This window comes from Trachypithecus francoisi, unplaced genomic scaffold (genome assembly GCF_009764315.1).
Source record: "Trachypithecus francoisi isolate TF-2019V2 unplaced genomic scaffold, Tfra_2.0 Lachesis_group4, whole genome shotgun sequence".
Classification (NCBI taxonomy): Eukaryota; Metazoa; Chordata; class Mammalia; order Primates; family Cercopithecidae; genus Trachypithecus; species Trachypithecus francoisi.
Genome location: NW_022681469.1, coordinates 114,237,258 through 114,253,981, shown reverse-complemented (window position 1 = coordinate 114,253,981; position 16,724 = coordinate 114,237,258). Strand labels below are relative to the sequence as shown.

The window sequence follows — 16,724 nt, the reverse complement described above, 5'->3', positions numbered from 1 at the left end:
TTATTTTTTTATTTTTTTTTTGAGACGGAGTCTCGCTCTGTCACCCAGGCTGGAGTGCTGTGGCCGGATCTCAGCTCACTGCAAGCTCTGCCTCCCGGGTTTACGCCATTCTCCTGCCTCAGCCTCCCAAGTAGCTGGGACTACAGGCGCCGCCACCTCGCCCGGCTAGTTTTTTGTAGTTTTTTTTAGTAGAGACGGGGTTTCACCGTGTTAGCCAGGATGGTCTCGATCTCCTGACCTTGTGATCCGCCCGTCTCGGCCTCCCAAAGTGCTGGGATTACAGGCTTGAGCCACCGCGCCCGGCCTTTGTATTTTTTAGTAGAGACAGGGTTTCACCGTGTTAGCCAGGATGGTCTCGATCTCCTGACCTCGTGATCCGCCCGTCTCGGCCTCCCAAAGTGCTGGGATTACAGGCTTGAGCCACCGCGCCTGGCCGGGCTCTGCCTTTTACAGGCCATGCTGTGGTTGTCAAACACTTTCTCTTTAGCCTCAAATTCCCTCCTCTGGAAAATGGGGGTGTCAGGGAGTCAGACAAAATGATGGAACCTTCCGGGCCCTTCCAGCTCTGGCATTTCATGGGGTAAAGACTAAGACTTGTATTTTTTCAGTGAGTAAAAAAAGGCAAGGAGAATATTGGGGACTACTCTGCTCGAGGCTAAGGACATTCTGGGGAGGAACGTGACAGGGAGGGAAGGAGGAGAGGAGAACTTGAGAGAAATTAGAGCTCTTCTCTCAATTTCCTTTTCTCTTTCTTTCCCTCCCTCCCTTCTTTCTTTCTTTCCTTCTTTTCTCTTTTTTTTCTGAGACAGGGTCTGGCTCTGTCACCCAGGCTGAAGTGCAGTAGTGCTGTCATAGCTCACTATAGCCTCAATCTTCTGGGCTCAAGCTAGCCTCCCAACTCAGCCTCCTGAGTAGCTGGGACTACAGGCATGTGCCACCACACCCAGCTAATTTAACTTTTTTTTTTTTTTTTTTTTTGTAGAGATGGAGGTCTCATTATGTTGCCTCGGCTGGTCTCAAACTCCTGGCCTCAAGCAATCCTCCCACCTCAGCCTCCTAAAGTATTAGGATTACAGGCGTGAGGGTTACAGGTCCTTTCAATTTCCTCTTCTTTCCTAGCACTTGCATAACCCGATTCTTCATCAAACCCAGGACATGTTTTTTGACAAAAGACAGGCATCTCACACACGCCCCCAGCCCCACCAGATCCCCATTCCTCCCTTGGCTGAGCCCTGCATCGCTCTCACCCTGGCCTCCAGCTTCATGATTGTGCGCTTCCCGCCTTTCACAGCCAGCTGCTCGGCCTCCTCCATCTTGGCCTGCAGGTCTTTGATGGTGACCTCGTAGTTCTTCTTGATCTTCTCCAGGTGCATGCAGTGGTCCTGCTCTTGCCGGAGTTCTTCTGCCATGCGGGCGGCCTGCAAGTGGGGAGAAGAGCAGGAGTTGGAGCTGGGTGCTACCCAGGCTCGTAGCTCCTTTGAGAGATTTGAGAACTTGTCTCCCGGTCTGTAGGAAACCAACTGGTTGACAGGGGGAGCCCCGCTGACATGCCGCTGGGGTTTGGTGGAAGGGGTACCCTATGCTCCCCTTTGCCCCCGAGAGGGGAGGGGGAGCCAAGCTCATGCCTCCCATCTTCACAGACTCCCACCAGCCGGGCACACTCAAGCCAAACCCTACTGACTGCCCTCTCCATAAGGGGCACAGCATGGAGGGTGGGAAAAGCACAGCCTCTGGAGTTGGAAGACCCAGGACTGTGTCCAGCCCTGAGTGACCTTCAGCATGTTGCTTATCCCCTCTCAGTCCCTTTCTCCTTACATTCTTTCCACAAATGTTCATGAGGGTCTATGGTGGGCCAGGCATGGGCCTGTGCTCTTGGGAGGTATCAACAAGTAAGACCAGCAATGTTTCTGAACTCCTGGGATTTCCATCAAGTGAGAGGAGCCTGATGATGAAAATCTGTATCCCTTCATCTTCCAGGTGGGGAGTAAACAGAACCCACCACTCGAGGCTGGTGTGAACACCTGAAGGGATACTGGGCTGAGAGCACTTGGGGGCACATCCTGCCAACGTCCTCCTCTGCGCCCCTGGGCTCATCCATCTTCCTTTTACTAGCTCTTCCCTCAAGGCTGTTTGATTTTATTGTTATTGTTATTATTTCATGTTCTGAGACAGGGTCTTGTTCTGTCACCCAGGCTGCAGTGCAGTGGCGGGATCATGACTCACAGCAACCTGAAACTCCTGGGTTCAGGTGATTCTCCCTTCTCAGCCTTGTGAGTAGTTGGGACTACAGGCACATGCCACGACACCCGGCTGATTTTTAACATGTTTAGTAGATGCTATATTGCCCAGGCTGGTCTTGAACTCCTGGCGTCAAGCAATCCTGCTGCCTTGGCCTCCCAAAGTGCTGGGATTACAAGTGTGAGCCACTATGCCTGGCCCAAGGCTGTTTTAATGCATCCCATTGCCAAAAAGCCTGCCCAGATGAACCCACTTTGATGGCTTCTTTGATGCAAGACCCAGGGCGTTGTGCTATAATCTTTCACATGATCACCTAGAGCTTGTAATTCTTTCTTTCTTTCATGTGTGTGGCTTTTTAGAAAAGCCTTGGGCTCCTCCAGAGTAGGGCCACATTCTCCCTGGCAGGGAACCATGCTTGGGTCCACAGTGGCCCACAATGGCAGGAGTGGCCTTCCTGCCCAGGCAGCCTGGTCCTCAGCAGGCACCAAAACCCTGCCTGCCAGCAGCAAGGGGCACACGCACTTACGTCCGTCATGGCCTTCTTGGCCCTCTCGTCGGCCGAGCGGAACTCACTGATGAGCTCCTCGTGTTCGCTGGAGATGCGTTGGACATCTGACTCCAGCTTGCGTTTGACCACGAGGAGGCTCTGGTTCTGGAGGAAGAAACGGAGATATAACCAAGAGCCAGGAGTCTACATGGGCCTTCCTGTGTCCAGGAAAGAACACAACCTCTGCCAGACATGCTTGCCAGACCCCAACAGGGAATGGCCCTGGGCCCTTTGCGTGGGGTATGGGTCCCTCTCCTGCATTCTTATTTTATTTTATTTTAGGCAGGATATTGCTGTGTCACTCAGGCTGGATTGTGCTGTCGTGCAGTCACAGCTCACTGCAGCCTCAATCTCTTAGGCTCAAGCAATCCTCCCACCTGAGCCTTCCAAGTACCTGGAACTAGAGATAAGCACCACCACGCGCAACTAATTTTTCATGTTTTAGAGACAGGGTCTGGCTATGTTGCCTAGGTTGGTCTTGAATTACTGGCCTCAAGCAATCCTCCCACCTGTGCCTCCCATAGTGCTGGGATTACAGACGTGAGCCACTGTGCCTGACCAAGATTATATATTTTATTTTATTTTTATTTGTGAGTCAGAGTCTCACTCTGTTGCCCAGGCTGGAGTGCAGTGGCATGATCTTGGCTGCAGCCTCGATCTCCAGGGTTCACGTGATCCTTGTGCCTCAGCTTCTCAAGTAGCAGCTGGGATTATGGCATGCACCACTACGCCTGGCTGATTATTGTATTTTTAGTAGAGATGGGGCTTCATCATGTTGGCCAGGCTGGGATATATATATATATATATGTACACACACACACACACACACACACACATATTTAAATAAATATATATATTTAAATATATATAAATAAATTAAATATATATATTTTTTAGATGGTCACTCTGTCACCCAGGCTGGAATGCAGTGGCATGATCTTGGCTCAGTGCAACTTCTGCCTCCCGGGTTCAAGCAATTCTCCTGCCTCAGCCTCCTGAGTACTTGGGATTACAGGTGCCCGCCAGCACACCCGGCTAATTTTTGTATTTTTAGTAGAGACAGGGTTTCATCATGTTGGCCAGGCTGGTCTCGAACTCCTGACCTCAGGTGATCCACCCACCTCGGCCTCCCAAAGTGCTGGGATTACAGGTGTGAGCCACTGTGCCCCGCCCAGGCTGGGATATCTTTTATATCCTGGACTTTAAAGTCACAGTTTTACAAAAAGCTCTGCAGATGAGTTTTGAGGATTTGCTGAGTGGGGTGCACTGCCTGCCTCTGAGTTTTGATGGGGGCTCACATGGTTTGGGCACCATCCTGGCCTCACCCCAGCACCCCCTAACCCCCAGAGTGTGGGTGCAAGTGGCACTGACCCAGGAGCCCTGTCCTACCTGGATGTTGATCTCGTTGTGCCGTTCGGTGATCTCCACCACTTCCTGCTCCAGCAGCTTGCGTGATCGCTCGCTGCCCTCCAGGGCCGAACGTACCTCCTCCAGCTCCGTCTGCAGCAGGCTCAGGCGCCGCTCCTGCAGGTTGTACTGCTCCCGCAGCTCCTCGTGCTGCCTGGCATCCTCGTCCATCTGGACCTGCAAGTCCTGGGGGGCACAGGGACCCAGCCTGAACCCATACACTGGGCCATGGTATGACCTTGGGGGTGGCCAGGCCTGAGGGCGCCGTGACCTTTATCGACTGGGTTCAGCAGGAAACTGGGCAGGTGGGGAGGTCACAGAAGAAGAGTGAGGAACAGACCTGGGCTTGGGGAGTTTATGGTGTGGTGGAGCCCCAGCAGGGCCAGGACCCAGGAAGTTATCTAACATGAGGTCAACACGAAGTCAAACCTTTCCCGATGATAGAGCACCTGGTGTTCCCAGCACAGCTTTCTCCAGGAGGCCTCCCCAGTGACCTCAGCCAATCATATTCTAATCCTGCCTAGGCTGATCCCCAGCTCTCTTCTGTCCTCTTATTTCTCTCTCTCTTTTTTTTTTTTTTGAGATGGAGTCTTGCTCTGTCCCCTAGGTTGGAGTGCAGTGGCATGATCTCGGCTCACTGCAATCTCTGCCTCCCAGGTTCAAGTGATTCTCCTGCCTCACCTTCCCAAGTAGCTGGGATTACAGGTGCCTGCCACCACACCTGGCTAATTTTTAAATTTTTAGTAGAGATGGGTTTTTGCCATGTTGCTCAGGCTGGTCTCAAACTCCTGACCTCAAGCAATCTGCCCACCTCAGCCTCCCAAAGTGCTGGGATTATAGGCGTGAGCCACCGCGCCCAGGCTGTCCTCTTATTTCTCCATAGGGCTTATCACCAGTTTTAACAATACAGTTTTATTTTTGTTGCTGTCTGCATGGGGATGTTTGTCTGTTTTGCCCACTCTTTGTTTTGTTTTCGAGACAGAGTCTCACTCTATCACCCAGGCTGGAATGCAGTGGTGTAGTCATAGCTCACAGCAGCCTCCAACTTCTGGGCTCAAGCGATCCTCCCACGTCAGCCTCCTGAGTAGCTGGAACTACAGGCACACACCACCATGCCTGGCTCATTTTATTTTTTCTGGAAATGGGGTCTTGCTATGATGCCCAGACTGGTCACAAACTCAAGCCTGGCCTCAGACAATCCTTTCTCTTCAGCCCCCTGAGTAGCTGGGACTACATGTGAACACCAACTGTGTCCAGCATTGTCTTGTCCACTCTTGGACACCTAAAACAGTACCTGGTTAGGGCACGTCTCCAGTTAGCAAGTGTGGTTCCAGCTCTGTATGCTGTAAAGAACAGCCTCATAATGGAATGATTGTAAAGGGGTCTTCAGCTCTGTTTGTGTTTATTTTTTAAGGCAAGTAGTGGGTATATGAGTTTTGTTGTGTTCTTCATTTCTCTATGTCTGAAATGGTTTATAATAAGTAAAAAATGATTTTACAAATCAAGACAGGACTGGGTGTGGTGGCTCACGCCTGTAATCCCAGCACTTTGGGAGGCTGAGGTGGGCAGATCACCTGAGGTCAGGCATTGGAGATCAGCCTGGCCAGCATGGTGAAACCCTGTCTCTATTAAAAATACAAAAATTAGCTGGGCGTGGTGGTGGTCACCTGTAATCCCAGCTGCTCAGGAGGCTGAGGCAGGAGAATTGCTTGAACCTGGGAGGCGGAGGTTGCAGTGAGCCGAGATTGCACCACTGCACTCCAGCCTGAGTGACAAGAGCAAAACTCCATCTCAGGAAGGAAGGAAGGAAGGGAGGAAGGGAGGAAGGGAGGAAGGGAGGGAGGGAGGGAGGGAATCAAGATGAGCTTAACTTCCTGTTTCCCTCCTTTGGTCCATCTTTCCAGTTGTCCAGAATCGGGACTTTTGGTGGTTGAGGGCCTCTTTATATAGTCCCCAAACCTCCTGCTCCCTGGACTGACAGCCACCCCACATTCTCACTCTTATGCCTTTATGCTGGCTGAAGACATGCATTAAGTTACCCCCTTTAGGCCTTCAGACTCAACCGATGATGGTGTGCCTTGTACCTCGTTTCTCCTCCTCCCAGACCGCTACCTTGATTTGCTGTTGCAGCCTTTTCAGTGTCTTTACAAGTTCGCTGTTGTTCTTGTTGGCGTGGTCCAGCTGGATTTCCATCTCATTCAGGTCCGTCTCCATCTTCTTCTTGAGCCGAAGTGCCTCTGCCCGGCCCTTGGCCTCCGCCTCCAGGCTGGCCTGCAAGGACTCGATTGCCCGCTGGTGGTTCTTCCTGTAAGTCCAAGCAGAGAAGACCTTGGCATACTGGGCTAGCTGTTCAGTCTGTGCTAGGCCTCCCTAGAGAAGAGGTCTCAGCATCAGCATGAATCCAGGCACCATGTTGTGAAATTAAACAAACCCTTAAAAAGGTACAAGACAGGGATGAGGATTTCATGCTTTGGGGAAATAAAAGGAAGGTCATTTTGTTGATTTAGAGTCACTCTGTGGCTCGGGCTGTCATGGAAAAACCATCACATTCTGTGATGGTGCAGTAGTGTGATGATAGCTCACTGCAGCCTTGAACTCTGGGGCTCAAGTGATTTTCCCATCTCAGCCTCCCCAGTAACTGGGACTACAGGCCATGCCACCACACCCAGCTATTTTTTTTTTTTTTTTGTAGAGTGCGGTTTTGCTATGTTGCCCAGGTTGGTCTCAAACTCCTGAGCTCAAGGGATCCCCCCATCTCAGCCTTCCAAAGTGCTAGGATTACAGGTGTGAGCCACTGCGCCCAGCCAAAATGAAATAACCTTTATGTTTGAATGGATCCTTTTAAGAAAGTGACAAGACAACCCATAGAGGGAAAAAAATATTTGCAAATCATTACTGATAAGTCTAGTGTTCAGAATATATAAAGAACTCTTACAACTCAACAATAAAAAGAAGCAATCCAATTTTTGAAAGGGGCAAAGAACAGACTTTTCTCCTAAGAAGATATACAAACAGCCAGTAAGCACATAATAGATTTTCTGCTTCATTAGCCATCATGGCTAAAATACTACACCTAAAGTGTTCATTAGGCCAGGCACGGTGGCTAATGCCTGTAATCCCAGCACTTTGGGAGGCCAAGGTGGGCGGATCACTTGAGGTCAGGAGTTCAAGACCAGCCTGGCCAACATGGTGAAACCCTGTCTCTAGTAAAAATACAAAAATTAGCTGGGCACGGTGGCACATGCCTGTGATCCCAGCTACTTGGGAGGCTAAGGCAGGAGAATTGCTTGAACCCAGGAGGTGGAGGTTGCAGTGAGCTTGGATTGCACTACTACACTGTGGCCTAGGCAACAGAGCAAGACTGTGACTCCAAAAAAAAAAAACAACCAAAAAAGCAAAAAGCCCCAAAAACAAAGTGTTCATAAACTAGACACAGTAGTGTGAGGTACAGTCTTTATTTCCATTTTCATAGATGAGGAAACAGGTTCAGCAAGGTTCACCTGAATTGCCCAACGTCATGCAACTAGTAGGTGGAAGAGACCCGGGTTTCTGGACTCTGCTCCGTCACGCTGCCAAGAGTCAGCCTCCCATCCCACCAGCTCCGTACCTGGTAGCCTCAAATTCTTCTTCTTTCTCATGGATTCTCCGGTCAATGTCAGCTTTAACCTGAGCCAGTTCCAACTGAATTCGAATCACCTTGCTCTCTTCAACCTACCAGGAATATAAACATGAGCCTTTCTGTCCAAGAAGGTGTGCAGTGCCTGGCCAAGGGTCCACAGTCCCCAAGGTGATGGCCCCATGGTTACCTCCAGGGAAGACTCAGCTTCTTCCAGGGCCACCTGGAGTTCTTCCTTTTCCATCTCCAATTTTTTCTTCAACTTCTGCAGCTCATGCACACTCCTTCCTCCCTCACCCAGCTGATCAATGAGATCCTTTATCTCCTCTGAGATAGAAATATTCATGTTAATAAGACTCAGCATTCCAGGGTCACGGCAGGTGGCACCATCATTCCTCCATTGGGGTAAGAAGCAGGTCTCCCAAAGTGCCAGGATTGCAGACATGAGCCACCACGCCTGGCCATAATCTTATTTCATTGTCATGACAACCTTTTAAGGAGGGTAGAATTATTTCCTCATTTTATTTATTTATTTTTGGGACCTAGTGTTGCTCTGTTGCCCAGGCTGGAGTATAGTGGCATGATCTCGGCTCACTGCAACCTCCACATCCCGGATCCAAGCGATTCTTCTGCCTCAGCCTCCCAAGTAGCTGGGACTACAGGCGCCCACCACCATGCCCAGCTAATTTTTTGTATTTTTAGTAGAGACAGGGTTTTACCATGTTGGTCAGGCTGGTCTCGAACTCCTGACCTCAAGTGATCCTCCCGCCTCGGCCTCCCGAAGTGCTGGGATTACAGGCATGAGCCACTGTGCCCGGCTATTTCCTCATTTTATAGATGAGGAAAGTGAGGCACAGAAAGATTGAGCAACTCACCTAAAGTTACACTGCTGAATGCTGAAGTGCTTCTGCAAAGCACTTGCTAGTCAGTCAACAAACATTTATTGAGCACCGACTATGTGCCAGGTACTCAACTGATGATGTGCTCAGGACGAAGGGGACTCTGACTGTGTCCCCATCCCTACAGGCCCATCCCATCCACCTGCCCTCAGACTCACCCTGCAGGGTCTTACTCTCCTTCTTCACCGACTCTAGATGCTCCAGAGATTCCTCGTACGCTGTCTTGATCTTGAAGCTCTCTGTCATGTACATGCGGCACTCCTTCTGTGAGCTGTCCAGTTCCACCTGCAGCTCCTCACACTTCTGCTGCCACTCAGCCAGCATCTTGTCAAAGAGCCTCTGCTTCTTGTCCAGGGCAGCGGCTGCCGCATTGGCCTAAGGAAAGTTGGAAATGGCCTCTAGGGGTCCGAACTCCCTGCCTCTGTCCCCTCCTCCCACCCTCTGCAAACGTCTCTTCCTTCCTTCCCTGTCCTCAGTAACTCTTGAGACTACGGACTCCTTGGGAATTGGAATGTAATTCAACATGGCAGAAGCACAGAACAGAGAGTCTGCAAAGAGCTGCATGCCAGTTCTAAAACTTCCACCCTAGAGAGGTGTGGCCTGGGGCATTCTACCTTATTTTCCCAGGTTAGAATTCTCTCAGGTGTCAAATGAGGAGTTTGGGCCACAGCGGCCTTCCCAGATTTATGACATTCGGCCTAACTCCTCTTAATATATTTCACTGTGATGTAGTAATATACATTACATATCAACTTAAAACAGACTATTCTTAGACTTTATTTTTCTATAGATTTCATCTTTCTCATAACTCCCTGGCAACTATTTGCTATTGTGCTATATTAGCTTTTGTAAAGTTTTGCTTTGTTTCTTTTGTGGGGTAGCAAAACCTTTTTGAGTTTCAGGACTTTTTTTTTTTTTTTTTTTTTTAATTGAGACAGAGTCTCACTCTGTCACCCAGGCTGGAGTGCAGTGGCGTGATCTTGGCTCATCGCAACCTCTGTCTCCCGGGTTCAAGCGATTCTCCTGCCTCAGCCTCCTGAGTAGTTGGGATTATATAGGCATGTGCCACTACACCCTGCTACTTTTTGTATTTTTAGTAGAGATGGGGTTTCACCATGTTGGCCAGGCTGGTCTCAATCTCCTGACCTCAGCTGATCTGCCTGCCTCAGCCTCTCAAAGTGCTGAGATTTCAGGCGTGAGCTACCGTGCCCAGCGTTTTTTTTGTTTGTTTGTTTCAAGAGATGAGGTCTCACTCTGTCACCCAGGCTGGAGTACAGTGGCATAATCATAGCTAACTGTAGCTTCAGCCTCTTGGACTTAAGCAATCTTCCTACCTCAGCCTCCCAAAGTCCTGGGATGACAAGCGTGAACCACCTTGCCAGAACTTTTTTTCTGAAACCTCTCATATGGATGTGACCTACCTATGTGGCCACTTCATGTGGCCATATTCTTGTACTGGGCTGCATGTGGCCCCTCACAGCCAGCATGAATCATGGTTCCATCTAGACCAAGACCAGGGAGGTGTAGGCCAGTGGAAATCTTATTTAATTCTCATAGACACTGGCAACTCAGTTTAACCAGGGATGCAAGTAGGAATAGTTAGCCACGCAAAGTATATGGGATATAGTTTGTGTAAGAGAGCGGGGAACAGGGAAGGTGCATCATGTAACTTTCTTTTTTTTTTTTTTTGGAGCCAGAATCTCGCTCTGTTGCCCAGGCTAAAGGGCAGTGGCACGATCTGGCTCACTGCAACTTCCACCTTCCGGGTTCAAGCGATTCTCCTGCCTCAGCCTCCCAAGTAGCTGGGACTACAGATGCCCGCTGCCACGTCTGGCTAATTTTTTGTATTTTAGTATAGTCAGGGTTTCACCGTGTTGCCCAGGCTGGTGTCGAGCTCCTGAGCTCAGGCAATCCGCCTGCCTTGGCCTCTCAAAGTGCTAGGATTATAGGCATGAGCCACTGTGCCTGGCCGCATCGTGTTACTTTCAGGGCAAATTTTACCCTGCTTATGGTCCTATTTATTTATTCGAGACAGTGTCTCACTCTGTCTGCCAGGCTGGAGTGCAGCGGTGCAATCATAGCTCACTGCAGCCTTGAACCCCTGGTTCAAATGATCCTCATGCCTTAGCCTACCAAGTAGTTGGGACCATAGGCATGTGCCACCACACCTGGCTAAATTTTTAATTTAAAGATTTTTGGGGGGCTGGGCACAGTGGCTCAGGCCTGTAATCCCAGCACTTTGGGAGGCCGAGGCGGGTGGATCACCTGAGGTCAGGAGTTCGAGACCAGCCTGGTCAACATGATGAAACCCTAACTCTACTAACAATACAAAAAATTAGCTGGGTGCGTTGACGGGTACCTGTAATCCCAGCTTCTCAGGAGGCTGAGGAATGCGAATTGCTTGAACTCAGAAGGCAGAGGTTGCAGTGAGCCAAGATCGCGCCACTGTACTCCAGCCTGGGCAATAAGAGCCAAATTCCATCCCTTTTTTTTTTTTTTTTTTTTTGAGACAGGGTCTCCCTGTGTTGTTCGGCTGGTCTTGAACTCCTTGGCTCAAGTGATCCTCCTGCCTTGGCTGCCCAGTGTGTTGGGATTAGAGGCATGGGCCACTGTGCTCTTAGATATCGGGAGAGTTCATGAGCACGTGCTCAAGCAGCAGCCGTGTCCAGCAAGCTCCTGAAGGCACCCCTGCGCTGCACCTTCTTGAACCATGTGTTTCTTCCTGATGACCCCAGACATGTGACAGCCTCGCCCTCGCCCTGCTATGGGCTCTCTGCCCCGGTAAATAGGCAGCTAGGCAGCTTTGAGCATTTGACCCTCTGACCTTCTCCAAGTCGATGGTGAGGTCCTCAACTTCTGCCTGGAGTCTCTGTTTATTTTTCTCGAGGGAGGCGGCCCGGGCCTGGGCGGTTTCAGCTGCTTCTTCTGCCTCCTGAAGCCTGGCGGCCAGCTTCCTCCTGCAAATGAGGGCCAGAGGGGCTGTCAAGGAAACACAGGCGCTCACAGGCACCACCTCCACATTGCCAGGGTCAGAGTGTGGTGGGCATGGTACTAAGCTCTGGTGTCAACATTGGAAATAATGCAGAGTGTTTACAGGACAGCCACAGCTGTCCATTCACTCTCTCATTTATTCATTCAACAAACACTTACTTTCTCTACTCTGTGCCAAGGATTGTTGCAGGTGTTAGGGATGCAGCACTGAATAAAACAGGCTAGGATACCTGCCCTAACAAACGAAATGTTTGTTCTGGAGCTGGGAGGAGGCACGCAATACATGCCCTATAGAATATAAGCACTGCAGTGACAAATAGAGCCAGGAAGAGGACAGGCAGTCTAGGTGGGAGGGGGTGATAATGTCAAATACAGACTCAGGGGAGACTCTCTGAGAAGGGGACACAGGAGCAAAGGTCTAAGCCAGGGGATGGAGGGGCCCTGAGGGTGTCTGGGACAGAGACAAGCTTAGGGGTTGAGATTTAGGTTTAGCCCAGGAGTGGGAGCCTTGGGGGAACACCAGGCAGTGCCCAGCAGCCTCTATAGCAAAGGCCTGGAGGACAGAGGTGGAAGTCACAGGAAGGCAAATTTAGGCTCAAGGTAAAAAAGAGCTTAGAGCTTTAGATGAAAATATTGCATCAGCTGGAAGTCATTATGCCTTATTTGCTATCAAATTAGCAGAAATTTCAGTGGATGGACGGGACCAGCCAGCAGGCTGGGATCCTGGAAACACTTAGAGCACATGTGCCATTTTCTGTTTAATTTGGCTTTATACAAGAAAAAAATCTGACTATTTTTTCAGAGAATCCAGAAAAGTCTATAGAGGAGTTTGTTAAGTTGACCATGTTCTTTGATTTAACTTGTCATGAATCCCCTCTGCTTCCTGACCCAGGGTGGCTCACTCACAGGGCTTCCCTGCGTGCATGGGCCCAGGGGCATCCAGGCCAGCCTCCTGTTACACCAGAGAGAGGCCCAGAGACACTTCCATGTCCCCCGTTATTTCCTCAGGTGTCCACTTCTGTCGTTTTTTAAAAATTTTTTTAGAGACAGGATCCTGCTCTGTTATCCAGGCTGAAGTGCAGTGGCGCAATCATTGCTCGCTGCAGCCTCCAATTCCTGGGCTCAAGCAGTCCTCCCACTTTAGTCTCCCAAGTAGCTGAGACTACAGGCACATGCCACCATGCCTGGCTAATTTTGTAATTTTTTGTAGAGATGAGGAGCTCACCATGTTGCCCGGGCTGGCCTCGAACTTCTGGGCTCAAGCAATCCTCCCACCTTGGCCTCCCAAAGTGCTGGGATTACAGGCCTGAGCCACCATTTCTGGCCTACAGAGCAGGCTCCTTTGTCCAGATACATTGTCCTCCTCTTAAAGGACCTGTGAACGTCCTTCTCCTGGGCTTGGCCCTGGCCTTAGCAGTGACTGACATGGTGGTGAGGCCCCCAGTGCCACCTGCCCAGCCCACCTGGCTCTCCCAGCAGGAGAACCACACTCACTTGGTCTCCTCCAGCTCCTCTGTCCTCTGGATGGCATCGGTCTCGTATTTGGTCCTCCAGGTGGTGACCTCCGTGTTGAGTTTGGATACAAGGCGCTGTAGCTCCGACTTGCCTCCCTGCTCCTCCTCCAGCTGCTCCTTTACTAGGTCCAGGTCGTGTTTGGTGTTGGCCAGGCTCACCACGGCGGTGCTGCGAGACTGTGGGGACCAGCGTGTCAGGGGCCCGTGGGGACTTTCCGCAGCCCACAGGGCCACCACTTAGATACACATAACACTGGAGCAGCAGTGATGGCAGGTGAAAGGGGGAAGAGACACATGATCCCACAATCCAAACCACTGGGTTTGAATTTTCATCCTGTGACTTCTTCTCATTCTATTATTGTCCACAAGGATATGTAATTTCATTTAGTCACATCACATCCTACAGTTTTGTAGTTAGCTTTTTTACTTGCTACAATATCAAATGCTTTTTGTGCTCCTTTGACATCTTCATAATCTGTAACTTTCTTTAGCTGGGACTATAGGTGTACACCACCATACCTGGAAACTTTTTTTTTTTTTTTTTTTTCTCTGAGACTGAGTTTCACTCTTGTTACCCAGGCTGGAGTGCAATGGTGCGATCTTGGCTCCCTGTAACCTCCGCCTCCGCCTGTCTCAGCCTCCCGAGTAGCTGGGATTACAGACACCACCACACCCAGCTAATTTTTATATTTTTAGTAAAGACCGGGTTTTGCCATGTTGGCCAGACTGGTCTCGAACTACTGACCTCAGCTGATCCACCCACCCTGGCCTCTCAAAGTGCTGGGATTACAGGCATGAGCCACCACGCCCAGCCAACTTTTTTATTTTTTATTTTGGTAGAGACAGGGTTAGCAGGGGTTGCGGGGGGCGGGTCTTGCTGTGTTGTTCAGGCTGGTCTTGAACTCCTGGCCTTAAGCGAACCCCACCTAAGCTTCCCAAAGTGCTGGGATTACAGCCATGCGCCACCAAAACCAGCTGTAACCTGTAACTTTAAGGAGGCAGCTGTCTCCACAACCCCACCCCCAAACCAACCTTTGACTCTTCATCCAGCTGCCTCTTGTAATCATCCACTTGTGACGTCAGGGATGTCTTTATCCGTAGGATTTGATTGAGCCGGCTCTGGGACTCCTCATATTCCCTGCTCAGTTCACTATTTTCAGCTGGGTGAGAAGGGAATGGAAGAAATATTGGCTGGTTCCCCAGCCAGAGCCTAAGTTCCCCAGGGCATTGCTCCTAAAGTACCCAATAAATATGGTGACTTGGCCAATGGAGCTGGAATAGGGAGCATGGTGGATCACCACTCTAGCCTCCAAATTAAGTGAGCCCAGGAGAAAGGCAAGTGCTCAAGGGTTGCCAAGATCCAGGTAACCTGCATGGACTTAGGGGCCTCACATAATGAAACCCCCATCTCCTACATGTCAGGAGATGCAGTGGAGGAGTTTGGAGAAACAGTGGGATAGAGACTATTTCCTTTGTAAAACGTATTTGTCACCATTCCAGAACCTACACTTCTGTCAATTGTGGAATGATTACTGGAGCCAGAGGCCAGGAAGAAGTTCATGAGCCCGAGAGAAAAAGCAAGGATTTCCAGTTCTACCCTGTAAGTCACTGAGCTCACTGAGCTTCACTTTTCTTATCCATCAAGTGGGGATATTGATTTTTTTTTTTTTTTTTTGAGACGGAGTCTCGCTCTGTCACCTATGCTGGAACGCAGTGGCGTGATCTCAGCTCACTGCAAGCTCCGCCTCCTGGGTTCACACCATTCTCCTGCCTCACCCTCCTGAGTCGCTGGGACTACAGACGCCTGCCACCATGCCCGGCTAATTTTTTTGTATTTTTTTTTTTTAGTAGAGATGGGGTTTCACCGTGTTAGCCAGGATGGTTTCGATCTCCTGACCTCGCAATCCGCCCACCTCGGACTCCCAAAGTGCTGGGATTACAGGCGTGAGCCACCGCACCCAGCCTTTTTTTTTTTTTTTTTTTGAGACTGAGTTTCACTCTTGTCACCCAGGCTGGAGTGCAGTGGCATGCTTTCGGCTCACTGCCACCTCTGCCTTCCAGGTTCAAGTGATTCTCCTACCTCAGCATCCCAAGTAACTGGGATTACAAGCATGTACCACCACGCCCAGCTAATTTTTTTTTGTATTTTTAGTAGAGACCTGGTTTCACCACGTTGGCAAGGCTGGTCTTGAACTCCTGACCTCAAGTGATCTGCCCACCTCGGCCTCTGAAAGCGCTGGGATTACAGGCATGAGCCACTGCGCATGGCCTGATATTGATTTTTTTCTTTTTTTTTTTTTTTAGGTAGAGTCCTGCTCTGTTGCCCAGGCTGGAGTGCAGTGGCACAATCATAGCTCATTGCAGCCTTGAACTCCTGGGCTCAAGCGATCCTCCTGCCTCAGCCTCCCAAGTAGCTGGGACCACAAGTGTGCGCCACCACACCCAGCTATTTAAAAAAATTGTTTTGTAGAGATGAGGGTCTTGCTATGTTGCCCAGGCTGGTCTCAAACTCCTGGCCTCAAGTAATCCTCCCTCTTTGGCCTCCCAAAGTGCTGGAATTACAAGTGTGAGCCACTGCACCCAGCCAGGATATTGTCAAAGAATTCCAAACGTGAGAAACAAGGCGAAAGGATGCCTGCAAGTTCTCTTGATGTCACACCGGAGCACTAACAGGCCCACCTGCAGACTATTTAGTTCTCTAAGGAAATGTCCCTTTGTTTGACTTACTCTTTACCCCTGTGTTATTAGAGCACAGCTTCTGCAAAGTTAGAAATTAACTTATACATTGATAAATTGCCAGTTATTTTTGTTACAGAGATGGAAAGATGCATCTCTATGACAAAGGTGTGTTTCTTCCAGCAGGGGGGGAAGAAAAACCCTAAACTAAACCCGAGGTTACAGTATTAGTGTCCTATAGGATATTAACTAGTTCTGCATCTAACTTAGCAAAGTTATTTTAGCATTTCTTTTCCCAGCTGAAATCTCTGCCTTTTAAATGCTCTTTGAAGGCAGCTTTACCATTTTTTCTGGTTCCCTCATTAAGGAGTTAAATAAATCCTTGACACATGTTCGCTTTCTATTGGTATGTGGGTCATGTTTAAAAATGTTTGAAAATTGTATTTTGTCAGCATGAATGCCTCTCCTGCTAATCTCACTGGGAAGGTGAGAGGACGGATACGAAAACGAGTTGAATTGTGTTCCCTGTTTTGCCCTGTAAAGATGTTACTTGGAATATTCAGCAGGTGGAATAAAATCTCCTCGTCTCATCACGAGGGGTTTGGATGGGAATCTTCCAAGGCCAAGAAAGCTGTTTCCTTGAGCATCCCAGTTCCTTTCCATGCACTGCTCCTTAGCAAGCTTCAGGGCAGAGAGGGCTCACCTTGGAGGCGGGTCCTGATGGCATTGATTTCTGCCTGGTTTCGCTCTAGCTCTGCCACCTTCGCATTGGCTTCTGATAAGCTGTCTTCCAGCTTTCTGATGTGGGCCTCAGCATTCATCTGCTCAGGAAGGAT

General features: G+C 49.8%; 1 protein-coding gene and 1 long non-coding RNA gene across 2 annotated transcripts in view; one reads left to right on the top strand and one right to left on the bottom strand.

Moving 5' to 3' along the window:
* LOC117072013 (myosin-16) overlaps nucleotides 1-16,724 on the bottom strand; it is a 71,665-nt gene that overhangs the window by 1,475 nt on the left and 53,466 nt on the right. The window contains exons 30-40 of the mRNA XM_033191783.1: nucleotides 16,592-16,709; nucleotides 14,245-14,372; nucleotides 13,193-13,389; nucleotides 11,532-11,664; nucleotides 8,866-9,082; nucleotides 7,999-8,135; nucleotides 7,800-7,903; nucleotides 6,305-6,497; nucleotides 4,175-4,378; nucleotides 2,765-2,890; nucleotides 1,248-1,418 (exon numbers count right to left, since the gene is read on the bottom strand). Coding sequence (XP_033047674.1) covers nucleotides 1,248-1,418; nucleotides 2,765-2,890; nucleotides 4,175-4,378; nucleotides 6,305-6,497; nucleotides 7,800-7,903; nucleotides 7,999-8,135; nucleotides 8,866-9,082; nucleotides 11,532-11,664; nucleotides 13,193-13,389; nucleotides 14,245-14,372; nucleotides 16,592-16,709 — 1,728 coding nt within the window. The remainder of the gene's footprint in view (nucleotides 1-1,247; nucleotides 1,419-2,764; nucleotides 2,891-4,174; nucleotides 4,379-6,304; nucleotides 6,498-7,799; nucleotides 7,904-7,998; nucleotides 8,136-8,865; nucleotides 9,083-11,531; nucleotides 11,665-13,192; nucleotides 13,390-14,244; nucleotides 14,373-16,591; nucleotides 16,710-16,724) is intronic.
* LOC117072025 overlaps nucleotides 1-16,724 on the top strand; it is a 40,972-nt gene that overhangs the window by 21,957 nt on the left and 2,291 nt on the right. Inside the window, exon 3 of the long non-coding RNA XR_004432685.1 lies at nucleotides 14,713-14,812. This is a non-coding gene — a long non-coding RNA (uncharacterized LOC117072025). The remainder of the gene's footprint in view (nucleotides 1-14,712; nucleotides 14,813-16,724) is intronic.